This window comes from Eulemur rufifrons, chromosome 16 (genome assembly GCF_041146395.1).
Source record: "Eulemur rufifrons isolate Redbay chromosome 16, OSU_ERuf_1, whole genome shotgun sequence".
Classification (NCBI taxonomy): Eukaryota; Metazoa; Chordata; class Mammalia; order Primates; family Lemuridae; genus Eulemur; species Eulemur rufifrons.
The window spans coordinates 83,721,538-83,748,894 of record NC_090998.1 but is presented as its reverse complement, the minus strand read 5'-3'; the positions used below and the strand labels follow the sequence as shown (position 1 = coordinate 83,748,894).

Here is a 27,357-nt window from a genome sequence, read left to right as displayed (position 1 = left end):
CTGTCCTTGATTTCCTTCCGAGTGCTGACAGCCACTTCTGAGAAAGACCTGGGATCAGGAGCCCAAATAATATAGATCATGTTAAGGTTAAAGCCCAAATAACAAGAAAACCCGGCTATCGCCTGCTGCCAGGATGTGCCAGTTTGCGTGGGACTGAAGGAGACCTTGCCCAGGCAGGAGAGACCCAGGGCTTAGGCCCAGTGGGGCTCCCCAGGGAGGTGGGAAGGGCCTTAGAGGGTTGTGGGGACTTTTTAACCAGCCTCATCTTTGATGACACCTCCTCATACCTTGTACTCCAGCCATGGAACCAATTGCAAACTTTGCCACTTGCTCCCAGTATCCATTGGAGCAATACTGATGGCCCGATGCCAGAACTAGTTTTAGTTCAGGCACAAAAAGGGAGCTTAATAGCTCTCATAACTCAGAAGATAAAGATGATTCTGCTGTCAGGCTCAGCGGGGTTCAGGGGCTCAACTAATGTTGACAGGGCTCTTGTCTCCCTCCTGTCCCTGTTCCCAGCCAGGACTTCTGCAGGGGGATCCCCCCACGCAGCAGGGATGGTCTCCGTCAGCCCCAGCTTGTGTGACGTCAGCTCAGCTGGCCTCTCCTCTTTCCCAGAGCTCACACACAGCATCCCTGAGAAGGATTCTGACGGGCCCATTTTATATCAGAGGCACAGTCCTCAGCCCCGTTACTGCCCAGCGAAATGTGGTTCTCTGATCAGACAGGATTTTCTCATGGGCTCTGTTTCCTCAAAAAGGAAAATAGTGAGCAGATAAAACAAAACATAGCACAGTCCACTACACTACGAGGACCCTTCCATTCAGCCGCAGGTGCCATGCCCTCTACCTGGAGTACCCTCTAAACCTGCCACTTGACAAATCCCCACTTCTCTTTTAAGATCCAAGCCTTCCGGCACACACTCACACCAAGTGGTTTTTTGTTTTGCTTTGTTTTTACACAAGGAGCATATATTACTTTTGTGTGTGTGTGTCTGTGTGTTGTGTGTGTGAGAGAGAGAGAGAGAGAGGGTCTTGCTCTGTTGCTCAGCTCACCGTAACCTCCTGGGCTCAAGCCATCCTACTGCCTCAACCTCCCAAGTATCTGGGACTACAGGTGCACACCACCATGCCCAGTAAATTTTATTTTTTTAGAGGCAGGATCTTGCTATGTTTCCAAGCTGGTCTTGAACTCCTGGCCTCAAGGGATCCTCCTGCCTTGACCTCCCAAAGTGCTAGGATTACAGGCACAAGCCACTACGCTCAGCCATTTATTACTTTTGAAATGAGATAGAAGCAGCGAGTGGTTATATTGTCAGTGATCCTATTGCCATCAGATCCTTGTCAGAGGCACACACGGGCTCTCCCTTCCTTCCTTCTTTCATCCCTGCTGCTGTAATTCCAGGATTCTCACCTAACCCTAACCACAGAGCAATACGAGTGTGATTGGCCCCTGCCCTGAGCACACGGTGAACCGTGCATGTGGAGAGGAGGCTCCCATCCAAGTGGCCCCTCGAGATGTGTTACAACTTAGCTGCGGAGACTGGCCATTTCCGCTGGCAGTAAGGAGCAGCGTCCACGCCCGTCATCCCACGGCACACGGTGGTTGCGCCCTTGCTCCCGCGGGGTCAGGCCCTGGGTGCACAGTGAGGCGCTGGCTAAGAATGATTTCAGAAGTAGCTGCACATTCTTCTCTTCCGTCTTCAGTGTGGGGGCAAATCCTTTCCCTTGGAGAGTTATTTTAATTGACATTAGAATTATTTTAGAGACACAATTTATTTGAAGCTAAGTGTCTGGTCCTAGATGAGCCAAGTGGATCGATCGGATACCATTTTGAGCGTCAGCCTCATACCTACAGCGAGTCTGATTTTTTCATGTGCCTTAGAAGTGAGGAATCCAAAAATAGGTAGATCCTGGGCAGTGTGCATGAAATAATGTGTGAGTCCACCCGGGGCTGGGTGTTGTGGCAAAAAGCACGTGGACTTAGAGCTGGATGACCTGAGTTGAAGTCGGCTCTCCTGCTCCCCAGCCTTGTGAGTTGGGGAACTTATTAACTTCTCTGAGCTGCGCTGTCCCCGTCTATAGATGGGGAAACAGTCTGCACCTTGCCCAGGTCTGTCTGAGATTTCATGGGGATCACACCTCCAGAGGGGCCAGCAAAGAGCCTGCCACAGACTTGGCCATCCTGTTCGTACTCTTGCTGCTTTCCCGAGGCTGCTGCTGGAAGGGAACAGGACACATTTGATCTGAAATCTGCGGGAAAGAGGCTGGTACTGCTTGGTGATTGACAGCCAGAGCCACGAGGCCACACAGACCTGGCTCTGCCACTTCCCTGCAGCGTGTCTTTTTGAGCAAGTGACTTGGTCTTCCAGAGCCTCAGAGGGCTCATATGTAGCACGGGAGCTGATGGCACAGTGCCCACCTCCTGGGGCAGGTGTCCTCACGACAGGGAATACACACGTTCAGTTCAGTGCTGGTACCTGGTGCAATCTCAGTCCATCCACTGAGTTATTTGATACTTTCTTTTTCTGATTGCAAATAAAATAGATGTTCGATGTGGAAAGTTTAGAAAAGAGCCCAGAAAAACAAACAGAAGGAAGTAAATGTTGTTCTCAGTCCTTTTACTTTGGAGTGCAGTAGGTACCGGCCTGCGGGTCATTGCTGTGCCAGTGTGCTAATGACGCCCTGCTGACCCCTCTCTCAGCAGATCCTTCAAGCCAGACTTTATCCTGGTCCGCCAGCACGCCTACAGCATGGCCCTGGGCGAAGACTACCGGAGCCTGGTCATCGGCCTGCAGTACGGGGGCCTGCCCGCCGTCAACTCGCTCTACTCCGTCTACAACTTCTGCAGCAAGCCCTGGGTGGTAGGTGACGGGCCAGGCTGACCTGGAGGGCACTGGGAGACAGTGGGTGGCCTCCCAGCCCTGCAGTGGGCCCCTCCCCAGCATGGCGTTCTCCATAGTGGAAAGAATCTTACTAATATTTAAGCAACTGAAGAAACCACTTGGATCCCAGGACTCTTATTGGAATTGTTGCCTAAACACCATTATATAATTACGTATTATGATACAGTAGCATTATAACAGTGTTAGTCATAAGAATGTGGTATTGTTTTAACATTCTATCATCTTATCATCATTGCCTATTAACAGCAGACACCATTGATTGAGCACTTACTATGTATCAGAAAACTGCTGCCTGGTGCTCATACTGTCACTGTCGTGTGAAATGGGTGTCATTCCCCCACTTTGCAGAGAAGGAAACGGCAGGGTCATGTAGCCAGTGAGTGCTGAAGCCAGAACGTGAAGCCGTCTGTCTTCAACACCCAACACTTGATTTCTCTTCTTTTATCCATTAGCTTCAGTCATTCATTTGATTCGTGTTTCATCCAGATGTTACCTGTAAGAGATTCATTTTATTTTCCTAAAATGCCACCTCTCCACTCCCTCAAACACTCTCAAGTCCCTTACCAGCCTTTATTTTTTACCCCTAATACGTATCTCCACCCAGAATGCTGTATTTATCCACTCATTTGTACATTGTCTCTCTCCCTGGCTAGAAGTAATTTGTTCATGCAACAGATATTTATTGAGCATTCACTCTATTCCAGGTACTGTTCTAAGTCCTACAACATAGCAGTGAGCACCAAATCAGACTAAAATCTCCACCCGGTGGATCTTACATTCTAGTTGGCATTCCAGTACAATGCATTAATAAATGTACCAAATATGTAATATGCCCTATGATAAGTGCCAAGGGGCAAAACAGAGGAGGGAAGGAGGAATGATAACTGGAGGTTGTGGGGTATGCAGCGTGTGAAGCTCATAGCCATTTGGTCTGTCTGGCGTTGCTGTCTGTGTGATCACCTGGTGGCGCAGGGAGTGTGGGCTCTGGAGCCAGACTCCCAGGTCCTGGCTCCTCCATTTAGGAGCTGTGTAACCTTGGGCAACCTCCTCAACCTCTCTGAACTTAGCTTCCTTATTTGGAAAATGATGACAATAGCAGGGCCTTCCTGTTTGGGCTATGAGTTAACATGTATAAAGTGCTCATAATAGTGGCTGGTACCAAGCATACATTCAATGAATGATGACAGTCATCATTGCTCCTAGCACCTAGAACAAGGCCCATGCAGAGTTGACACTCAGTATTTATTGAATATCTACCTGCATTGATTTAATAGATATGGATAGTCTACCTCCATTATCAGGGCCATGGTCTCCTTCCCATTCTGCCCTAACTGAACTTTTTGGCCTAAGGCATCCAAAATTCAAGTGCCACTGTTAGGAAAGGGTCGTAAATAGTATCAGCCCAGAGCTAGGAGTGAGTGGTAGAACTGGGCCTCTCCAAAACCCATGTGCTTAATTGTGGATTTAAGCTCCCACTCTGGACTCCAATTTCCTTGTCTGTAAAATGAGGGACCCCCTCCACCCTCACATCATTTCCCACATTTCTGAGTCTACCAGACCCTACAAGTTGACTTTCTGTTGCACTGTACATGCAGGCTACACCCCAAGAGTTTGTAGACCGATCCTGGGCTGATGCAGGAAGTTCCTAAGTTACTGCGTTCTCTCTGCCCCAGCTCTTCGTGACCCCCCCAAGATAGACAGGCTTGAGACTTGGCCCTTTTCTAACCACTGGGCAGCCACAGTTAGCCACACATTGCAGCTGATTCCATCCTCTTGATCAGGACCTGACCTGCTCATTGCTGTTCATATCCGCCAGCGGCTCTCCTTTGCCTTCTGGGCAAAATCTGGGCTCCTTGGCTGGCCCTTGCGGCTCCTAGTGGTCTTGATGGATGACCTTCCGGCCTCCTCTTACTGTCCCCTGCACCTGGGGCCACAGCCATGGCAGCCACTGAGGGTCTCCAGCACACACGAGTCTCACTGCACACCTAGAGTGCAGCGAGACATCCTTCTTCCTCCTCCTATGTCATCTGCTCCAGGGAGTGTCCCTGATCCCCACTCTGTCCCCCTTCCAGGTCCCATAGCCCCCATGCTTCCCTCCAGCCTGTCTCTACCATGTGCCTGTTTCCCTCAAGTTTAGCTTGTTGCCCTGATAATGAAGCACAATGATGGAACTCACCGTCTAGGGCAAACAAGGAAGGGCTGAACAGCATGAGCACAGTGGGAAGGGTTGTGGCTTGAGCTGTTGAAGATGAGAATTGTTGTAACAGCAGAGACAATATTTATTAATAATAACATCATTTAGCATTCACGGATTCCTGTAGACAAAGGCACACTCTATCCTGCCAACAATTCTATGAGGTAGGGTGTCCTGTTAAGTCCAGCCTACAAGTGAAGAAAACAAAGCTCAGAAACCTTATGTGACTTCTCAGGTTACATAGCTAGTAAGTGGTAGAGAGAGAACTTGAACCTAGGGAGGCTGGATCCAAAGTCTACACCATGAACTACTGTGCAGTGCTGCCTCTCTAGAAAGAAGACATTTCAGGCAGAGCTATGGCATGAACATCAGCAGGTCATGCTGTGGACAAGGACCTTGTGTGAAATGCTGAGGATGTAGTATGTGCTCATTAAATGCAGTTGAGCTGATCTCAGTATCCAGCCCGCTTACCAGGTCTAGGGCAGGAATGGAGGGAAGGGGTTGATGCAGTTAGATAAGGGAGAGGATGAACGTTCAGCCGAGAACTCTGGCCTTTATCCTATAGGCCAGGGACAGCTACCGGAGCTCAGCTCTGAGCAGGCAGATACTTGAGGCTCAGGATCAAGTGAAAAGTGTCACCATACTGGGTACCAATGGCTGATCAATGTTTTCTCCTCTTCTGTTCTAGTTCTCTCAACTCATTAAGATCTTCCATTCCCTGGGCCCTGAGAAGTTCCCGCTTGTGGAGCAAACATTTTTTCCCAACCATAAGCCAATGGTGAGTGCCCTTCTTTACTCTGTTTTATGGTGTGGCATGAACACAGATGTCTGAGTCCCCAGGGCTCAGGCGTCACTCCCTGACCACCTGGACTCTGAGGAAGAGCCCCAGTATCCTGTGGGAATGCCTGGCCTTCCTGGGGGAAGAGTCATCTTCCCAGGTGAAATTCAGGCAGTAGGACAAATGGCAAAGGTGGACAGCATTTTGGGGGACCTCGGGAATTTTCAACAAATCAGCTTTCAACAACTTGAGCTGGCATGTCAGAGCAAGAGGTTGATTATAAAGGTAAAAGATGTTTTCAAGGCAGGGTGTTATTTCATTTGAGCCCTTTCTGGGACTTGGTTTCAACTTGTGTTTTAATAAAAAGCAGTAATATTTTGTTTGCAGTGATTGTTGAAGGGCAGTTTCCTTCTGTGTTCTCTTCACTTTCTAACTTTTGAATACCCCTGCGGTTGTCTCTGGGAAGCAGGTGGGGCTTGGTTCGGAGTACACGGTAAAGCCTCCCGTTTGGAGGATACCTGGTGGGGAGAGGCTAACGTCTTTCCCAATGGGGCGGAGAGTTCTCCACCTGCAGCTGGAAGAAGATGGGTGCAGGAGCTGTGGGCAGCTGGAAACAGTCCTGCTGTGTGGCAGGTGATCTTGCTAAACTGGTCAAAGGAATGCGGGCTGTGGCCTTGTGCTTGGACTTGTAGAGGTTGGGAGTCTCAGGAAACAGAATGATTAGTAGGGTATCCTATAGTCCCAGCTGGGGACTGTGGCCTGTTTGTAGAATTCGAGCTCAGGCTGCTGAGCTGGACAACCTTGTTTGGAGACATTGACAGGTAGGACTACGGGTTCTAGCTGGGAGCAGTCTGAGCAAGCAGAGGTTTTCCACTGATTACCTTTCCCTTATATCTGATCCAGTGAGTGTCAGAGAATCCAGGATGTGCTGGTTGAAATAAGAAGGGCACATGTGAAACCCATCACATTCCAACAAAGTGTGACTACAGTGGAGAAAATTCAGGCTTTATCATCAAACCGGCCTGAGTATGAATTGCAATTCTGTCTGTGTACTAGTTCTTGGGCAATGATTTGCTCTCTGTGAACCTTGGTTTCCTCAGCTGAAAACTGTGGATGACGGTGGAACAACCTCATGAGATTGTTGAGATATCATGTGATCACGAAGCCCTGTGCTGGGCACATGATAGACGTTCAAAGTTGAATAGCTTTAAAATAGGGTCAAAAGCTATAACCTGAAACATTGCCAATGGTGGGATGCAAGTTGGGTGAGGAGTCTGTGGCCATTCCAGGCCACTGAGGGTGACAGGCCCTTCTGTATGCTCTGGGAGGGGGCCACCAGCTGTTGTGGAACCTCATCCGTTCCTGGCATCCCCAATCAGGCTGAGCCATGCTTGGAATTTCAAGCAGACAGTTGACATCAAGGCCTCCCCTCCCCACCTCCACCAGGTTGGGATTCTTAGGAAGAAAATAAGGAAAGATGAGTCAGGGCCCCAGTCTGGGAGTACCTGCACCCCGACCCATGAGTGGTTGGATAGAGAATCCAGATCTTGTAGAACTGTGAAGAACTCTGGCAACAGAGTCCAGGATCAAGGTCGGGGCTGGATTAGCAGCCAAGAGGAAATCTAGGCTACCTCTCCTGAAGTTCCTCCTGCCAAGGGAAAAGGACTGGGGTGGGGGTCCAGGCTGTAGAAGCAGGTAGGAGAGGGAGTGTGCACAGGCCTGGAATTGGGGCAGCAGGACAGACATCAAGGCCCTCTGGTGTCTATGTAACCCCCTATGACCATCAGGACACAACAAGGCAAGAGCCAGCAGATGCGTGATAGAAATAAAACCACTTTACTGTTTAGAATAAAGGACACACTATAAAAAGTGAACATTATGCAACATTACAAGACAATATACATTCACGGAATATAAAATTCATAAATAACATGGAGGAAAACTGTAAACAGTGCTACAAAATTTAGCAACAAATACATTCCTTCTAGACAGGGTTTTCTCTGGTTGGTTTCTCTCCATCACTTCTGGGTTTCAGGACAGCAGACTGGCTACAGGGAAAGTTGGGGCCACAGGAGAATCTAAGATGCCCCTCACCCCAAAACATAAACCATTCTCTAAGTTCTTCCTTTCCTCTCACTTCCAAAGAGCCAATTGGGAAGTTATTGATATGATATCCACCTGCCTTACGCTCCCCCATTTTGTTTTGCTTTTGCCATTAGATTTTTATAATGTTTCTCTCTGATGAAAATACTCTAGTGATATTTTTACTTTAGGCAGCCAGGAGCCAAACACTTGGGTACTACCTTGGGCTAATCCACAATGTTGCTCGTCATGCACAAGATGAGGGGAACAGCCAGGGCAGAGAAGGGCAGGATCTTCTGGGGCCCCAGTGGCTCCTAGACAGAGCTATTTCAATAAGTCATTTGTTTCTTCAATTGTCCAAGCATCATGGTGTGACAAATGGTGCCTGTGGCTATAGCTCAACCACCAGGAGGCAGGTCTGGGACCGGGGGGGGGGGGGGGGGGGGGGGGGGGGGGGGGTTTCCTAGTCTTACCTCCCCTGGCAATGTCAGAGCACTGGCCTGAGAGGCGAGAGCCTGGGTGTGGGGCTTCCTTGATTGGGAGGCAGAAACGATGCCCAAAGAAGCCAGAAAGAACTTGGAATCACAGCTCCCATGGCCTTGGGTTTGTTGAAGAAATCATGGCTTCCCAGTTGGGTGGTCAAAGGGTCTTGAGGGGAAAGGGAATGAGAGTGAGTAGCAGACTACCCAGGGCCAGTAGATACAGAGCAAGGATATGAACGGACTTTCCATTTTTTCCAATCTCCTTCATTCCTACTCCTTGAACCATGGGGATCCCAACAAGGACAAGGCTGGGGGAGCCTCAGTAACCAGACCCTGCTGGTTCTCCTGATCGCCAGTCTAGCCACCTGCCCCGCAGAAGTATTTTACTCTCCATTCCACTGTAGAATTTGATTCAGGAAAATGGCGGCATGTGGGTTTCTGTTTTTCTTTTTCTCTTAAACACAATGTACACATATTACAGCCTACACATGACACAAGATTTAGCAAAATAAAACGTTCACGATATGATTGAAATACGGAAGTGTCTCAGCTACATAAATGACTTTAAATTATACAGTAAGTGAACAGGTGAAATAAACAAAGCTATAGCTTATAGAAAGCTCAAAAACCGCCCTCTGACCACATCGCTTCGCCAAAGACCCTCCTTTGCCCAGGACCTGCTCTCCAAGGCCTAACAGATGGGGCTGTGGTTCTGACTTAGCTACTGTGCAGGGAAACTTCAGGTGCCTTGTGCTCAGGCTTCACCCCAAGTCCCTCTTTATGTGAGTGGGGGTGACCACACACCAGGGCCGGAGAACGGCCAGATGCCTCACAGAGGAGATGCCGGCGTCCACTTGCAGGAGGGCACTTGCGCGGGCTGGGCAGGGACTCCACCTTGCGAGACTTTGAGGTTGAAATAAAGACAATCCCAAAACACCAAGTCTGGGCTCATCCCTTTAAAACCACTGGCCTGCTGGCCTCAGCTCCTTCTGCTCCCATCTCCCGCTCTGCCAAATGGTGTGACCACAATGGGACAGGCACAGGGGAACGCAATCGATCCTAAGGAAGCCTGACGCCTGCACTGCCTTCCTGCTCTGGGGTTCTGCCAAACACCTTGCCTGGGCATTTGTGTGTGTGTGTAAGACACTACAATGTGTTGGCTATGTCTCCTTTTCCACTTCTCCTGTTTCAATTGGCAGCTCTGTTTCCTAAAGTGGAATGAGCTGAAGATATGAATGCTAACAGAGGATGAATACCCCATAATCTGAAAAAAGAGACAGAGAGCAGTCATGTTAAATGACCCCATCCAATCATCTCCAGCTCTATAAAATATACATTATCACCCACTCTGGGCACCTCACTTTTGACACTAAAACTTAAAATAATTTCATTTAATAAGAGAATTTATATTATAGTTTTATTTCATAAAACACAACAAAAACCTTATAGCTGATTGCAGAGTCAGGCTTCCCTAGTGGCCGACCATTTCAGTTCCATGAGGTGAGGACCTCAGGAGGTGGCATTTGCCCACCAGTGAGCTGGGGAACGGGGAACAAGCTGTCTCCAAACCCAGGAGCGATGGCCATCTAGCCACGGCAGGGCACTCTGCAGCTGTCCCCTCTGTACCCAGACCCGCAACCCAACCGACTCTCATCTGCTGTCTGAGCCAAGCCAGCCAGTAAGGCAGTTAAATGAAGGCCCCAAACAGGAAGCAGGAGAAGAGGACAGGGACAGAGGTCAGGTGACCCCAGTTATGGGGAAGAGAGGGTGCCAAAGGTGTTCAGAATTTCAAATTTTAATTACAATGAAAAAAAAAAGTCAACTTGGAATGTCATGATGTTCTTCAAACAAGCAACGACAACAAAATAGAAGAGATTAAACTATTGGCGTATTTAACAGCATTGAACAGAATTCTGTGTCCTATAAAAAAAACAAAATTAGCTTATGTCCCCGTGTGGGTATATGCAGATGTGTATACAAACACATCCCCCTAGGTGAGCTAAACACTACTTTGGAAATAGTATTCTCTACCCAAATCTACTTGGCTATATCTGTGGATAGTGTATGGTGCGTGTACTTCTCCAATTTACATAAAGGCAAGCTCCCGGCCACATCTACCAAAGAGGTTTCCAGGAGGAAATCTTGTGGGAGGCGGGGAGAGGAAAGACATTCATCTCAGTCTTTCACCTGAGCTTTTGTACACGGGAGGCAAATTGCCTCTTGACCTCAGGCAGGTGTTTCAGTCTTCACCAACTAAGAAAGCTCTGTTAGCAAGGCCTGGGCTGCTTGTTCCAGACCCAGAAGTATCTGGTCAACCCAAGCATCACTGGGCTGGAGAAACTGTGTGTGTGCTGTGTCATCTCCGACCCTCTCTGGCGGGTTTCTTCCGTCCCTCCCTCGCTCTGACATGCAGACACAGATAGCCACAGCCTGCTGGGGACATGCAGTGGCAGCTCCTCGGTGTACAAGATCTTTCCTTCACACACCTTGGGTCTGTCTGCGTGCTGCCCCTGACTGATCCTGAAACAGCTGGCCTCTCAGCAGCTTCCTTGTCTGGGTCCTTTAAGTACTGGGATGGAGGAGAAGGGCAGAGGGGAGTGGGGATGAGGAAGAAGAAAGAGGGGTAGGTATTACAATGCCCGAAGGGGGTAGTTTTTCGCTTTTTGTTTTCCTAAAAAAATAGAGATTATATTATCACGAAGAAGAAGGAGTATGCATACCTCGTTCTTTCTGGCATGGCACCAGAAATTCCCAGGTGGAAATGAGTGATGTCAAAACCAAAAAGAATGGGTAGGGTGGGGCCAGGAGGATAGTTCCAAATAAACCCCATATGACAGCATAGACTTTTCTTTAAGTGTTCGAAGTGCTAAATTTGCGAGAAAACAGGCACTAATTTCATTGTCATCATCTGGGAAGAGTTAGTGTCCGAGGGAAGCTCAGCGGGAAGGGAGGGAAGTGAGGTGGGCAGGGTCTGGCGCTCAGGGGTCTGTGGCGTTGATGATGCTTTTGTCCGGGGGGGCCCATCCTCGGTACCAGCTGCAGTAGCCGCCCTTCTGCCGGATGCAAGCGTAGTGTTTGGACTGGTAGCCAGGGTAGCCGAAGTTGGAGAGCATGTCGGTCCAGAGACACTCGTTCTTGGAGGTGACAAAGCAAGGCAGGTAGTAGCAGGACTTGATCTGCAATTAGATAACAGCCAGCGGTCGGTGGGTTCTGCCAGGGTGTGCCTGACGCTGCGTGACCAAGATTCAGCCTCTGGGTCCACTGCCGGGGGAGCCCTTTTGGCCTCTTAGTGATGATAATACACATGACACTAGCTAACATTCACTGGGCACCTTCTGTGTACCAGACATTCTGCCAAGTGCTTCTGTGTTATTCCCATATATTCTCATAACAGTTTTATCTCCTTTTTACAGATAAAGAAATAGAGGCTCAGAGAGGTTAAGTAACTTGCTCCAGGTCACATAGCCAGTCAGTGGCAGAATTAGACATTTGAGAGGACTTGTCCTGCTCAAATGGTAACTGGCAAGGATGGGAGATCTCAGCTGTTTTAGGGAACTGAGGAATTAGAAAGATGAAAGCATACACTTTGGAGTCCCGCTGCTCTAGGTTGGAAACCAGACTAGGCAAGCTGTGCAACCTCGGGCTAGGCACTTAAACTCTCCGAGCCTCTCTTCATTTGTAAAAATGGGAGTAGCAGTAATTAAAGCCACATAGGGTGGTTCTGAAGATTAAGTAAGAGAATGGCCCAACTCCGACCCACAGCAGGAAGGCTGTGCCTTGGCCCTGTACTTGTAAAGGGGTTGGGCCTGGTGGAAGAGAGACCTTCTGCAGCATCTGGGATCAGCAGTCCTGCACCAGCTCGCCCACCTGGGGTGGGGGCCGCCAACGAGTCAGCCGCCAGAGTGAGCCCACTTGGGGACCACTTGGCCGAACCTGCCAGTGTACGGATCCTGTACCTGCTACAGCCTTGAATTGCGGGCAGGGGCCAGGGACACTAAGAACCCTTGTGGCCCAGCAGCTGCCAAGGGGGCATTGCGGAGGCAGCAGATTACAGCAGAAGGGCATTCTTCCCCTGCCTTCTTCACTGCCCAGCCTGGGGACAACCTTTCTTAGCACCTCTGCTCAGATGTGCCCATCTGCTCGGACGTGCCCTTCCATCCTGGCCCAACACATGTGGGCTGACACCCAACACAGCAGGAACCCTCCCTCCCCCAACCCCAGGGCTTACCTTGCAGTTACAGCCCAGGTGATACCGATAGTTGAGGCCCTTGCGCTGGGAGAGGGTGAGCTGGTCCCACCGCTCCACGAAGTTGCACAGCCCCGTGTACATCTTGCCGTCATAGACACGGCCTGGAGGAGGCAAGACCCCGACAAGGGGAGAGTTATTCTGTCCTGAGCACAGCCAGGAGGGAAAGAATTCACACCTGCCGCACTCCCACTTAGGCCTTGCAGACCCAGCACCTTTTAAGACGGACTGTAGCCCCGTTTTCCAGATGAGGATAATGAAGCTAGCTTACGCGATCTGTCGAAGGTCCCAAAGCCATTAAGTCCTGGAACTAGCACTAGAGACCAGCTCTTTGCTCCCCGCATGATGGTTTTTGGTTTTGCTTTTTCCTTTACCACACTGAATACCTAAAGGTGGATAACTTTCAAAGACAGACCTAGTAGGTTGACCATGAGGTAGAGAGGAATAGGCAATCCCTTTTCATTTATAGTAAAGCTGAGAAACTACAAAATTAGGAGATTTCCTCCACAGAGGCAGTAGTGGAGCTAAGACTAAAACCCAGCCCGAGTGTAGGAGCCTCAAGCTCTTAGCCCTAGGCAAGCTAGACGGATTCAACCTTAAAGACTCCGTACAATTTAAATGGACACTTGGCAAGTGTCCTTATCTGTTCTGCTAAAGTGAAGAAACAGTGGACACATTTGGCCAGTGGCCAAGCCCTGGCTTGGATGCTAGAGTTGGCCATTACCTGTCAGCAGGTACTGGTACTTGTTGACCTCCAGCTTAAGGCCACAGAGACTCTCGGAAGCTTCCGTGTGGATGTACTGCACGTGGGGCATCTTGGTGAAGCCTCGGTACATCTGTGGGTAAAAGCAACATTGTGACTTCTTCCTTTCCACTTTGGACACCTGTAGGATCCAGCAATCCCACTACTGGGTGTGCATCCAAAAGAAAGGAAACCAATATATTGAAGAGATATCTGCACTCCCATGTTTATTGCAGCACTATTCACAACAGACAAAATGTGGAATCAACCCAAGTACCTATCAGTGGATGCATGGATAAACAAAATGTGTATGTACACAATGGAATATGATGATTCAGCCATAAAAATAATGAAATCTTGTCATGTGCAGCAACATGGATGGAACTGGAGGTCATTATGTTAAGTGAAATTAGTCAGATACAGGAAGACAAGTGCTGCATGTTGTCACTCATATGTGGGAGCTAAGAAAGTGGATCTCATGCAGCTAAAGAAGTATGGTGGTTACTAGAAGCTGGGAAGCATGGTGGGGCGGAGAAGAGAGGCTGATTAATGGGTGCAAAAATACAGGTAGATGGAAAACCTAGTGTTCAATAAACCAGTAGAGTGAATACAGTGAATAATTATTATATATTTCAAAATAACTTGTAAAGAATAATTCAAATGCTTTCAGCATAAAGGAAAGATAAAGATTTAAGGTTATGGATATCCCAAATACCCTGATTTTATTATTACACATTATATGAAAATATCAAAATATCACATGTATCCCAAAAATGTGTTCATATATTATGTATCAATCAAATAAAATAAAAGGAACACATGAGAGGAGGCCCATGTCTAGAAAGCATACTGCCATTTGGTCTGAGGGAATCTGGTTTGGTTCCCCTACTCAGCCATCGAGTGGCTGATCACTGACCTACCCACCCCAGGGCCCCCTTCACCCCAGCTGAGGCCACCTGTCCTTTGTCTAGCCAGGTTGGTGCCTTCCCAGAGAAACACTCCTGTCCAGCCGGCTGCACCCTGCCATTCCAACTTCCCTTAGCACTCCTCCAGCTCACACTTCTCACATCCCAACATCTCTTCAAAAATCCAAAGAGGTCGCTGTGACAAGGATCCTCCCACTTTGTCAACCTCAGGCCCTGAGCTCCGCAAGAACAGCCAGCCAGCATTCTCATGACATCTCTCTGACACTTTTCAGAGTACAAAAGCATTCTCACTCACGTCCCCCTCACAATATCTTTACAAGACCCTAGGAGGTAGATATTGGTAACCCCTTTTCCGGAAATTCTGCTTGGCTGTTGAAAGCCAACCTCGGGCTCGGCATTCTCCATGTTTTCATTATCCTGAGCATCCGCTGAAGGCACCAGGATCCTTTACCCCAGATGAAGCATGTAAACACATCTACAAAATTCCAAGATTTTTAACTGAATATTTGACAATTATTAGGTGGAACCATAAGAAATTGCTGATATGGGTCATTTTATCTACAACATAATCTAATATGGCGGTTCATAACTGGAGGTAATTTTGCACACCTAGGAAGCATGTGGAATATTTGGCAATGTCTGGAAACATTTTTGGTTGTCACAACAGTGAGTAGAGGGTAGGGATATTGCTAATACATAAGACAGCCCCCAAAACAATGAATTGTCTGGCCCCAAATGTCAATAGTATGGAGGTTGAGAAACCCAGCTCTATTAACCCATTAATCCCCATGACAGGCCTAAGAGGCAGGAACTATTACACATATTTTGTAGATGAGGAGCCTGAGCACAAGCAGGTTAAGTGGCTTGTCTAAGGCCACACAGCTGGGACATGGCAGAGCAAGGATTCTAAGCAGGGAAATCTGCCTTCAGAGCCCATGTTCCTAACCCCGATCCTAGGACAGCTCCCATTGCAGCCTCAGGAGAGTATGAGCAAGGGCCTGTGATGAAGGCAGATGCCATTTCCATCTCTGGCTACTATGCCACACCTATCAGCAGGTGTTCGGAGTCACTGGTGTCAACGTGCCAGAGGCTGCATTCACTTTGTGATTCTAGGTCAAGTCCACAAGCATCACACAGGCCCAGATCTTCCAGGCCAACGCTGTTCACTGTGCGATCTGGGAAGAGTAGGACGGGGCGTCAAGGTGTTGCCCAATTCCATTATCACCGAGTTCTCGGAGTACGTAGGCCCTGGACCACTGGTGCTCTCTGGGCCTGTCCCAGGGATTTACAATAGGACCATGTCTCTACTTTCGTTCCTGGCATGCATTGTTAATTTACTTATGGTAATTTTTTTTTTTTTTTTCAGACAGAGTCTCACTCTGTCACCCTGGGTATAGTACAATGGTATTGTCATAGCTCAAACTCCTGTGTGGGCTCAAGTGATTCTCCTGCCTTAGCCTCCTGAGTAGTTGGGACTACAGGTGTGTGCCATGACATGCAGCTAATTTTTCTATTTTTAGTAGAGACAGGGTCTTGCTGATGCTAAGGCCGGTCTCGAACTCCTGAGCTCAAGCAGTCCTCTCACCTTGGCCTCCCAGAGTGCTAGGATTACAGACATGAGCCACTGCACCCGGCCTATTTATGGTAATTAATACAAAGCCAGACATTACTTTGTTGGTGTCTCATCTAAATGCCTCCCATTCGGGCTGTGAGCTGGGTTTTTCTCCTCATCTTTTTTTAAGTGGCAACTAGTTGGTGGGCATAGGTGGTCCACGAGGACCTTTACATCATAAAGCAGTCTTTTGGGCCTACAGAGTTTGTGGGCCTCTGCCTTGTTTGAGGGGCACACTGTTCTGATTGACTCAAAGGGTCTCCCCTCCTGAACCCCTTGTCTCCCCAGGGCTTGCCAGCTGAGCAAGGACATGTAGGCAAGTGCTTTGAGAAACGCTGTCCACACTTGGTATCCAATTATGCATGGGGGAGTGGGGGCGTGTCAGGTGATGATGATGACTTCCTCAGTGATGAAGGGTGCCTTTCCGGCTTTAACAGGAACATGTTTAAGAGTGCCACTGTAGGCATGCCATCGAGCGTGGCCTTCGAAGAACATCCCTTGCACTTACTTCTGTGCCGAGTGACTTATTTTTGTGTGGGCGATCCTTGAGGTTTTGGCAAATACTTCAAACTAAGTGCTCACTCTTCAGTCTTTTGGTCCCAGTCCATTGGAACCTCAGTTCCTTCTGCGTCAGTCTTTCCCCTTGACACCCCCCTGTTTTATGGGTGAAAATCAAGCTCCTGTTTAGAGTCCAGCAGTCCCTTGAGCTTCTCTGTAAGAACTCGTTGAAATCAGTTGGGCATCACTGCTACTTTTAAGTTTGCAGAAATTGTGTTTAAACATTGCTCCTAGCACTTGCACACAGAGTCGAAATTTTGACACATTATAGATGACTGGGTCTGATAAGCACAGTGTTGCATTTTGGGGTTAGTTCTGAAAAGAGCAATATCGTAAAGGTAGATTTACTCATTTAGTTGTCTTTTCTTTATAATAATCCTACCTTGATCTACATATCAATCCTAAAAGTATCATTATATCTGCAATCATAGAGATCTAGAATTGGTCTGACACATTCAGGAGGGTTATAAGAAGTTTATAATGTCCTGAAATCAGAAAATCAGAGAATCTCAGAGTTGGAAAAGATGTTAGAGGTGATCAAGAGGTAAACTAATCCTCTTGGAAGATAAGTAGTAAATCCAGGTTCTGGAGACCAACGCCCAGAGTTTGAATCTTGCTTTTGCCATTTATTAGTCATTGAGACCACTTTGGGCCTCACTTTCTTCATCTGTGAAATGGGGAAAAGTTACTTCACAGAGGTTTTTGGGAATTCAATGACTGAGAATAGCACTTGGCACACAGCATTCAGTAAAGGTTAGCTTAAAACCAGTTACACTAAAATTCATGAGGAGAGGAGAAAAGGGTTTGGTTCCCTTCTTCCTAACCACCTTTGCCTATCCTCATCTCTTAGCAAAAGTAGTTAAAGCTTGTTTGGAACTTCAGACATAAGCTGTTCTTTTCCAGCTAGATTCTACACACCTCTAGGCCCTCTTCTTGGTAGTTATCTGCACAAAGTTCCAAGAAGTTAGCTTCCTGTGGGGTGAAGGGACAAATAATGTAAGAAAAAAGTTTCTAAGTCTGGGGGCATTGGTATATTTCTAAAGAAATGTCTGGTCTTCACTCTACATTGACAACACGAAGTTGTTGGTATTTATGTCAAATACTTCTTGCATGCTTACCAAAGATCACCATTGTTCTGGGTGCTGGTTTGCATCTTGGACTCATTTAAACTCACAGCTTATTTACAGACCAAGCTACTGAGGTCTGCAGACACTAGGTACCTGACTGAGAAACCAAGTGCATGTTCTTTCTCTTGCAGAGCTGGGGAGGCGGGGCATGTGAACACGGAGTCAGTCTCTGCAGAGAGCTAGATGAATCTGGAACTATGAAGAGTCACAGGCATTGGGAAGAGGAGCATGGTTCCCTTGGGCTGGGGGGTCAGGGGGATTCCAGCTGGAGCTTCACAGGCAAGACTCTGCCATTGCTCATGTGATTAGACAAACCACTGCAGGAGGAAGTCCCCAGAAGCTAAGCATTCCAACAGCCTGGCAGATCTGTCCTGCCTACAGTCAGGACATGCAAAGCACATGGCCAAGGGGTCACCCTATGGGACCCTCCCAGCTGGGACATAATGTCCCCTACGTGCTGTCCCTTGTAGCCAGCCTGAGAGCATGTCCTCACTGCACAAACAGCAGCTCCTGGCACAGTGGACCACTTTCTCATGGTCCTGATGGGAGATAAGGTCCCCACAGATTAAAGTGGACAGTTCTGGAAATTTCCACCTTTGCACCACAGCCTAGGGGCTCAGCCCCAGATAATCTCCAAGTTTGGGTTTGCGATGAGCTCCCTCAACATTCTAACACCCTTGCCCCCTCACACACCCACCCATGGGTCTCTGCATACTCAAGGTGTGCCTGGGAGATGGATCGGAGGCTCTGGAGTCAGCAGATGGGAGAAGGTCTGCCTGCCTGTCATCAGTGAGAGAAGAGAGAGGCCAGACAGGGCGGCTCGGATTCTTGGGTTCTCCAAGTTCCTTTAGTCCTGCTCTAAGGGAGCCCGTGCTCACCCCATCTGACTCTATGGGGTAGACTCTCTAATCTGCTAGAACAAAGCCTCCCAGGGACCAGTGCCAAAACTCATGCAGGCTTGCCTCTCTGGCCTCTCCCCTTTCCTCCCTACAAAGATTTTTCTGATACACCCTTTGCAGGATGTTGCAAGTCAAGAGCTGTGCTGCTGTGGGATGACAACCCAACAAAGCTCTTTTTGTTCCCTGGGGGAACTAGATACAGATGGGGTGAGGGCAGCCCCAAAAGCAGGTGCTCCACTGCTCTGTTATCGCCTTGTAGGCAAAGGCTCTAGACTTTTGCGCGGGCTTGCCACTTTCTAGCCATATGATCTTGACTGCTGTGTAACCTTCCAAATCTCGGTTGCCTCAGCTGTCAAATAGAGGAAGGTGGATCTATACCACCGTGTTAGTGTAAGGACTGATCTATGCGAAGGCTTAGCAGAATGCCCGGTGCACAGCAAACACAGGAAATGTTACTCATATGGAGTCTTATCCTAATGAGAACAGCAGTATCTTCGTATCCACAGCTCATAGCACAGTGCTAAGCACAGAAAGCGGGGGAGGGCTGGGAGGACAGATGGACAGACTCCTGCTTCTCCTTTCAGGCCAGCACCTGGAAGTGAGCAGCGCCCTCTCTGGATAGAAGGGCACTGAGCAGTTCTATGGGTCATGACACTGGGCCGGTAGAGGGGTCAGAGTGAATAAAAGGCATTAGATAGTTGTTGATGATTAAAGGAAGATGGCAGGGAGATTTGGGGAGTAAAGAACACAGGACTGGGAAGGAATCCCAATGCCTCAGTTTGGGGACCAGATTAGCCCTTAATTAAATGCATGACTCCGGGCAAGTCATTTCCCCTTTGAGCCTTTGTCAGAAGTAAAACGAAGGATTTTCCACCTAATGCCCAGCACCGTGACCCTCGGGGAAGGATGGTGAGTGGAAAGCCTGAGCCCTCCAGCCGGGGCTGGGGTGGGGTGTGGGAGTGCAGGCTCTGGCGCTGAGGGGTGAGCAAATGCTTTCGGTCTCTAAGCAGCCACCCCCTACGGCTGGTCTGACACCAGCAAGGGGGCAATGGGACTCTGCCCACAGGAAGGGCCTCTGGCCACCCTGGTCCCCAGGCCCCGATGGCAGGAGGGGAGCTGAGCAAGGTTAGGAACTGCCACCTCCCAGCTATTTCCCTCGCAGCTCTCTGCCGGCCACAGTGTCTCCTAATGAGGACTGCTCCAGAGCAGGCGGCTGAATGTGTTTTCTGAACTTCTGCTTTGGTCTAATATGCTTTGGCATTCCCTCGCTGACTGCCAGAGGTTGCAAAGTGGGATTTTGGGGTTGTTGTTCCTCTTTCTGGCCCCTCTCTGCCCATTCTTCTCTCCCCAGGGCTGTCTGAAGACATAAGCTGGTCTCATGACCAAGCTTAGGCAGCCAAGGGCAACTGGCCAGGGCTGACTCTGGACATTACATAACCAGAAGGCTGTGGATGTTTCCAAAATTGAATCCAAAGCAACAGGTTTCACAAAATGAGTCCATCTAGCCTCAGGCCTTAGGACACAGGAACAATGAAGCCTGGCGCTCAGTCTCCGGGATGGCCAGGTACCACTCGTGGGCTGTCAGTCCCCTACTCAGTTCTACCTGGGTATTAGGGCTTGTCTCCGCTGGGGAGTTTTCAGGCCATGGGGTCTGCCCTCATCACCCCATTAGATGGATAAGTAGTCACCACGTCCCTGTTCCATGCTAGATCCCACCCTAATTGCTGCGGATGCAAACATGAGCAAAAGGCTGGATGGTTCTCTTGGACCTGAGCACATCTCGTATTGAACTTCTGATGAGTCACACCCATGTCTTTTCTCTCCCTACCTGACTATAGTTCCCAAGGGAGAAACCCTCTCTCCCTCATAGCCATCCTGGCTCCTGGCACAGAGCTCTGCACATAGGGAGGTCCCTACAAAGGCAGGGTGAGAGACCAGTTGCTGAGTTATTCAAGGTGAAGCCCAATCCTCTCTGCTGGGCTAACAGAAGTACAGCCTTCCAGCACCCACCACCAGCTCCTGCATGCAAGAAACACTGCCAGTGTTCCAGGGTACTCTGAATGCTGGGGCTGGAAGGGCCGTTAGGGGCAGCAAGCCCAAGCCTGCACCGTTAACAGATGGCAACTCTGAGGCTCAGGAAAAGGGCTGCAGCCAAGGTTAATGGGCCATTTAGGAATGAAGCCGAGATGAGGGTGTGGGTTCTCTAGATTGCAAATCTGATGTTCTTTTTCTCAAGGCATACTTCCTGAATGTGCTTCATAAGCTTTATATGCTCGGTGATATGTTTAACCCTATGACTATGTTTAGTAAACGTTGCTAACTAGCTAGGTTGCAAAAAGACAATCAGAGCTGGGAAGATAGGGAAAGAAGGTGTAGTTTCTACCTCGGGATAAAGTTCCTGTGATCAGCACAGGTTAATGCAAAGATCTGAGGGGTACAAACCTATGTGGTGACCTCAAGGACTGCACGAGACCTGTAGGCATCATTGAATCCCAGAAAGTCAGAGCTCGGAAGAGCTCATAGAGGTGATCTAGCTAGTCCCATCCTCGTTTTACTATTGGGAAGACCAGAGCCCAGAGAGGGGCAGTGACTCGACCAAGGTCTCAAGGTTACCGGGTAACAAGGCCGTGTCCCGTCTGTTTCCAGAGCTCAGCCTCCTGACAAATGCCACTGAGCAACTTCACCTGCGCTGGCTCGGGGACAGAGCAGCCCATCCCCCCTCCCTGCCCATCCCTTTCTGCTGCCTCAGCAGCTCCCCCTGCAGCAGGCAGAGGGCTGGGTCTGGCTGGGGCTTAGACACTGAGCAAACACACATCCCAGTTCCAACCTACTTTGCCTCCCTTGGCCAGGACTCTTCTGGCAAAACCCCAGAAACCCTCCTGGAGCCAGGCCGATGATGTCACTCACCTTCATCTGCTTGATGGTGTAGACCAGCGTGCCAAAGGGCCCCTCCTTCACCAGCTTCTTCCCCACCACCTTGGCCCGGATCACTGCAGAGAGAGCAAGACAGAGACGGGGGAGGAGGTTACGAAGGCCTGAGCCACGCTGGGAACAGCACCTCTGGGTGGGCATGCTGGCCCCCACAGTGCCTGGAATTGCTCTCTTCCCATGGAGGCAGCTTGAATAGATGACTATGTTTGTAAGAGTGGGAATTCTAGGGACACTGGGGTGAGAGGGAGGTTGGAGGATAAAGAGAAGCAGCCACCAGTCAAGTTAATTACCCCAAAGATTAGTACAATAAAAACAGCTCTCATTTATTGTACACCTACTATGTGCAATAGTACATTTCACTTATTTACTCCTCTCAACTGCCTTCCAAGGGCAGTATGAGCACCCACATTATATAGATAAGGAAACTGATCAAGAAGTGAAGCCACTTCCTCTTTCTGAGCCTCGATTTTCTCATCTGTAAAGAGGGTATAACTCTACCTCCATCAGGGAATTGGAATGAGGATTAAGCAAAAGATCTTACGAAGTTTCCTGCTACAACATCTGGCAGAAAGGAGTTGCTCAGGAAATATCAGTTGACTCTGAGTATGAAAATAATCAAACCCGGTGCGTCGAGGGCTGAAAGAGAGGCATTTACCACATGCAGCAGGAACACAAAGAAGAGAGGAATTGGCTTTGAGATTGTAAGAGGCTGAGGCTGTCTTCTCTTTCTATTTAATGTGAAGAAGCAGCACCCGAAAGCTGTCTTCAAGTTTGCGTAAAACTGGCACGGGGAGGAGCAGACGGATAGGTCTTGAAAACGAAAACTGGAAATTGCAGAGAGTAACATTCATTGGCTCAACCAAAGAAAACATCATCTAATGACAAGAACTAGCAACAAAAGGCAGCGGGGCCTGCTGCGGGGCAGACAGTGTCTCCACCAAGGGGGGCTGGACGCTCCCATGCTAGGACCTTGACAGGAAGGGAATGGGTCTTGCTTGTGCAAATTGAACCTTCCACCTCCGAGATCCAGTCACTCTTTCCTATCTCAAGTTTCACTTAGCCCAAAAAGGAGTAGATGCCCAATAAATGCTTGTTAAACAGAATATCCTTTACACACACACACCCCCATTCTGGTAGCTCCATTATCCTCCCCCATTGTGGATGTCCCACTATGTTTCCCAATTCTTTGACTCGAATCTCTTCTTTAAAAAAAAAAAAAAAAAAAAAACCCTTTACTGAGAATCAATTCCCCATTTCCCCATCGCTCCTGGATTCTGTCCTGCTTCTCCCCACATGGGCTTGGATCCTGCCCTTCCAGTCAGACGTGAAGTCAGGACTCAGATGAATCAATGGCCCCTTCAGACCTTCCTTGCCAGGGATGGCAAAACACGGAGTCCACTGGCAACGGTGGCGCTTTAGCTGAGGCAGCTCAAATTGGGAGGAGGCGAGTGCTGTTTCCAAGTCTGCTGTACAAAATGGGAGGCTGGCACGACCCAGGCCAGTCACCCTCCAGACTCTGCACCCACCTCTGTGTCTCGCTATGCAACAGCATCCTCGGCGGCGGGCCATCCCCCCGGAGGCCCTGGGGACGACTTCCTCTGTGTTCACTCCCACAGGCAGGTTGCAACAGCCTAGCTGCTGGGCAGAGGCACGTCTGCCAGGACGTGACTATTGATTCTTCCTGAATTGACTTGGCCCCATCTTTTCTGCTTCATTAACGCAGAAGGTAAACTAGGGAGTGAGTCCTGGCCTTGGGAGGGGGCGGGGAAGGCAAAAGGGATTCCTTTAAATAGCAACATGCTGGCTCAAAAATGGCTTGACTTGATTTAGACATAAGATGTCAGAAGCAGACCTGCCCCCTGAAGCTGCCCCTTCTGGAAGCTTCTGAAAATACAGCCAGCCAACTCCTTCCTTACCCTGAAATGGCCTGAGCTTGGAACCTTTTCATCTGGAGATAGTTTAGCAAAAAGAGTATGTTTTTGTAGTCAGGAAGCTACATAGGAGTTTGAGTTCCACCATTACTGTGTGGTCTCACCAGGGCTCTTTCTTCTTAAATCCCTGTGGCTTTCTTAGCCCCATGCCTCTCACATGGCTTATATGTGATGCACTTCTTACCAGTGGAGCAGCAACAGGGCATAGCATTGAACAGCCTGGCTGTCTGGGTGCAAATCCCTGTGCTAGAGCTGTGTGACCCTAGGGAAGTTACTCAACCTCTCTGTGCCTTAGCTGCCTAATCTATAAAATAGGAATGATGATAGCAGTGCCTCATAAAGTTGCTGTGAGGATTAAGCACAAGCACTGAGAACAGTGTGTGGTCCTTCCCAAGCCCCATGTGCTTGCTACCCTGTTGTAAGTACTCCCACCACGACCCTGACTTCTGCCGTTATTTGTCCATCCTGGGGCATCTAAGATGCACTGAAAACTAAGGCCTGGGAGCTGTCCCTAGGATGAGAAGAAAGGCAAGCTCGTCAAAATATTCTGGCCTTGCACAATTTCAGGGACAGGTGGGGGAGGACAAATGAAGCGGTCAGAACAAGTGCAGGCGGTGTTGTAGGGGCCAGGGTGCCTCTCCATCACAGGTACCTGTCCCATCCCATCACCCACCTGAGACCCCAGAGTGGCCCACCAGGACCAGCCAAACAAGGTCGTGGTCGGGCCCAGAGAGACTGAGGCAGAGATGGCCCAGTGTAGAGGCCACGCCAGTGTTTTCCTTATAGAAACAAAAAACTTCACTAAACTGAGCTAAAATTAAATAACATTCTGCCCTCCAAAATAGATTCACAAAGTCCTTCCACAGTAAAATTGCCGGCCAGCCCCAAATCGGCCTATTTGGTTTGTGAATTAATACGTCTTTATTTGCTCCAGTCTCTCCTCTGTGATTTAAAAGTGTGCTATTCTGTACTTTCCCGTTTGGCAATGAGGGTTCTCCCGAGGCATTCGCTGGCCCAGGGGCCACGGGGAGGAAGGGACGTGGGGGCGGTCATGGTTCTCCAGCAACAACAGAAGACGGTTTCCAAACTGGGAGCTGGCAGCACGTCTGGCCGCTCCCTCCACCTTGCCGTGGTGGCTGGAAGCCAGCTGTACCAAGGGGCCGGGCTGGACACAGGTTTTCTTTATTCCCGTCCATGCCAGAGCGTGGCCTCCACACCGTCTACCCAGTGTCCTCTGGCAGCTAAACCAACACGGGCGTGAACTAGGTTGGTGTCTGGAACATTGGGTTGGGTGCTGGAGAGAGGGGTGACAACAAGAAATAGAAGTCCCGTTTCCTGCTTCCACAGATTGCAGCCTGGTGGGGAGACAGGGTTTAGAAGTTCATGGCCAGAGGACTGATCTCCCAGGTACAGAAGCACCGGTCAGAGAAGGCAGGTTGTGGCTCCGCCTGCATCTCAGCCTCTGGGCCTCTCTCGTCCCTCTGCTGTCTCTTTTGCCCTTGGGAAGGGAACGTGGGCTTCTCGGGTAGGGAGGTCAAAAGAGGAAACAAGGAACAGATTAAGAAATCAACAGTATTTTAACTTAAAAGTGTCTAAGAAGACACTAACCAGGATGCGTGTGCTTATATAATTGGCACACAGATCTGTAAATATACACGGGGCTCTCTTAAATCTATTGCATACCTGAGGATCCAGGTGTAAAGGTCTATCTTTTCTTCCCTTGAGTATTTGCTTAGGGAGAGGGCTTGTGAGAGCTCACACAAACAAAGCCAGCAAGGCCCACCCTTTCCAAAACTGTAGCTGTGCTGCCCCCCTCACCTCCACCTCTAGCAGTGTGGACCACAGCAGCACAGATTTCCGACAAAGAACCACTCCCACAGCCAGTGGGACTCAGTTTCCAGGGCGGCTTACTGCTGTGTCTCCAGGAACCGCACATCTGCCGCTCGTCAGTGTATTCAGAGGGGGACGTCAAGACAGCATTGGGCTGGCCCTGCCTCGCTCCCTCTCCTTCCGTTCCCCATCCAACCATCAACCAAATCCAGATCTTTCTACCCTGACCCGATGGGGGGGTGGGGCTGGAAGGCTGGAGCAACAATGCTGCAGTGCGGCTGGTTTGGGGATCCAAGATCCCTTAACTAGTTAATGGCCACTAACTCACACTCCAGGTTCTGCCCATCTTAGCACCCAGGCAAGAGCAGTAAAATTGTCTGCATGGTGTAGAAGCTGACTCAGCTACCCAGCGGGCGAGACACCGCCGTTATCACCACACACACACACAGGAACACTCCCCCACTCCTGACTCTCCAGACACCCTGTGCAGTGATTTTGCTGGTTTAAGGTATGGTGTTTAGAAGGACAGCGAGGATAAGTAAGGCACACCTGACCAGCAGGTAGGCTGAGTTTCTCCCAAAGCAGAAGTCACTGTGTCAACCCCAGGGAAAGGGCTGTTCTGACTAGGACCCCAGCAGGCAGGATCTAGGTAGACGGAAAAGCCTGGACTGTGGGCTCACCTGTCTTCTTGGGGCTGGACTTGGAGGAAAAGAGGGATCTGGAAGGGCTAGAATGATGCCCACACCCTGGATGCACAGCAAAAGGAGGAGAGAGGGGTCCCTGCAACCCAGCTTGTCTGACAGTCACTTCCTCCCTATAGGGTGACAAAGAGAGGAAAGCAAGGCTGCCTAAAACCTTCCCCCAGGAGAGCAGACTTCCTAAAATCCTTTACATAGGCTTCGTGCTGATTGCAAAACAGTTCATAATTTTACTGCACCTCCCCCGCCCATGCAGCCCTGTGAGGATCAGAGGAGGACGGATCAGAGGAGGACCCCCGATAAGTCCCCAACAGCCCCACCACCCCTTAACCACTGCGCCGTGGCCCTTCCCAACCACCCACACACGGCCTCCGATTAGCAGTAACAATCCACAAGTAATCACCAGCGGCGACAACAGTGTATCATCTGCCGAGCATATTGCGCTCCCCAGCAAGGCTTTCTTGGAAGGAAAAAAGAATAACTTAGAAACCACAAAACCACAGGATCCCTAAGGTTTCTCCCAACACTAGGGGTCTGAGGTTAATTAGACTGATTAATTAACAGGAGACAATGTCTCCGTCAAAAGGCACTGTGTAACCCCGAAGCTAACCGGATGATACACTGTTATCTTGCTGGGGGTGATTACTTGTAGATTCCTAAATTTACCAATCAGAGGACAACAGCAAGGGGGACCCAAAAAGATTCTTGTGATTCAGCATTTCCTCGTCCCTATATGATCTTTGTCACCTTCCTACAGTGACCCTTTTCAAGTTCCTCCTCAAATATCTGCTGCCTCTTTGGGGGCCCTTTGATGCTGTCCACGCTGGAGGGAAGGGCCTTAGAATTAGGTGGAGGGCAGAGGCCTGAGGGGCCTGCCCCGACTGGGTTCCTCAGTGCCCAGAATATCGGTCACCACAACCGCAAACCCCAAAATGCCTCTGAAAAGACTCAGAAGCTGAAAAGCCAGACCAAGAAAACCCGGAACATGTGGGTCTGGATAAAGTGACTGCCCCATCCCTGTGTGATGTTGGGCAAGTCACTTTCCACCCCAGTGGCTGAGTTGTGGGGGACAACTACCAACCTTGAAGGGGTCCTGCAGTGACCTCAGCCCTTCCCCCACTCCACCAAAGCGGCTCTGGTCAAGGTCACCCACGACCTTCTCGATGCTTGTGGGTGCTCCGTCCCCCTGCTGTTTCCATCCAGCTGTGGGCTTGCACCCCATCAGTACAACTGACGCCTGCTACGTCTTTGCAACCCGCAACCTAGAACTCCCATGACCTTTAACTCATATACCTAAAAGTCTATATTTAGTCTACATTCACTCCTGCAAGTCTAATAAGACATCTCAAATTCAACCCGTCCAGCAGTGATAACAGGCCTCCTACGGCCTTCTCCATCTGGGAAACAGCAACTCGC

General features: G+C 49.4%; 2 protein-coding genes across 3 annotated transcripts in view; one reads left to right on the top strand and one right to left on the bottom strand.

Moving 5' to 3' along the window:
• SYN3 (synapsin III) overlaps positions 1-27,357 on the top strand; it is a 377,990-nt gene that overhangs the window by 97,927 nt on the left and 252,706 nt on the right. Inside the window, exons 4-5 of one of the 2 annotated variants that reach the window (XM_069490347.1) lie at positions 2,707-2,863; positions 5,788-5,877. In XM_069490347.1, the coding sequence (XP_069346448.1) occupies positions 2,707-2,863; positions 5,788-5,877 (247 nt within the window). Of the gene's footprint in view, positions 1-2,703; positions 2,864-5,787; positions 5,878-27,357 lie in introns of both variants that reach the window. The other variant, XM_069490346.1, reaches the window with a different exon arrangement.
• TIMP3 (TIMP metallopeptidase inhibitor 3) overlaps positions 10,853-27,357 on the bottom strand; it is a 52,823-nt gene continuing 36,318 nt past the window's right edge. Inside the window, exons 2-5 of the mRNA XM_069491719.1 lie at positions 21,459-21,541; positions 13,412-13,523; positions 12,670-12,791; positions 10,853-11,617 (exon numbers count right to left, since the gene is read on the bottom strand). Of these exons, the coding sequence (XP_069347820.1) occupies positions 11,420-11,617; positions 12,670-12,791; positions 13,412-13,523; positions 21,459-21,541 (515 nt within the window). The 3' untranslated portion in view covers positions 10,853-11,419. The remainder of the gene's footprint in view (positions 11,618-12,669; positions 12,792-13,411; positions 13,524-21,458; positions 21,542-27,357) is intronic.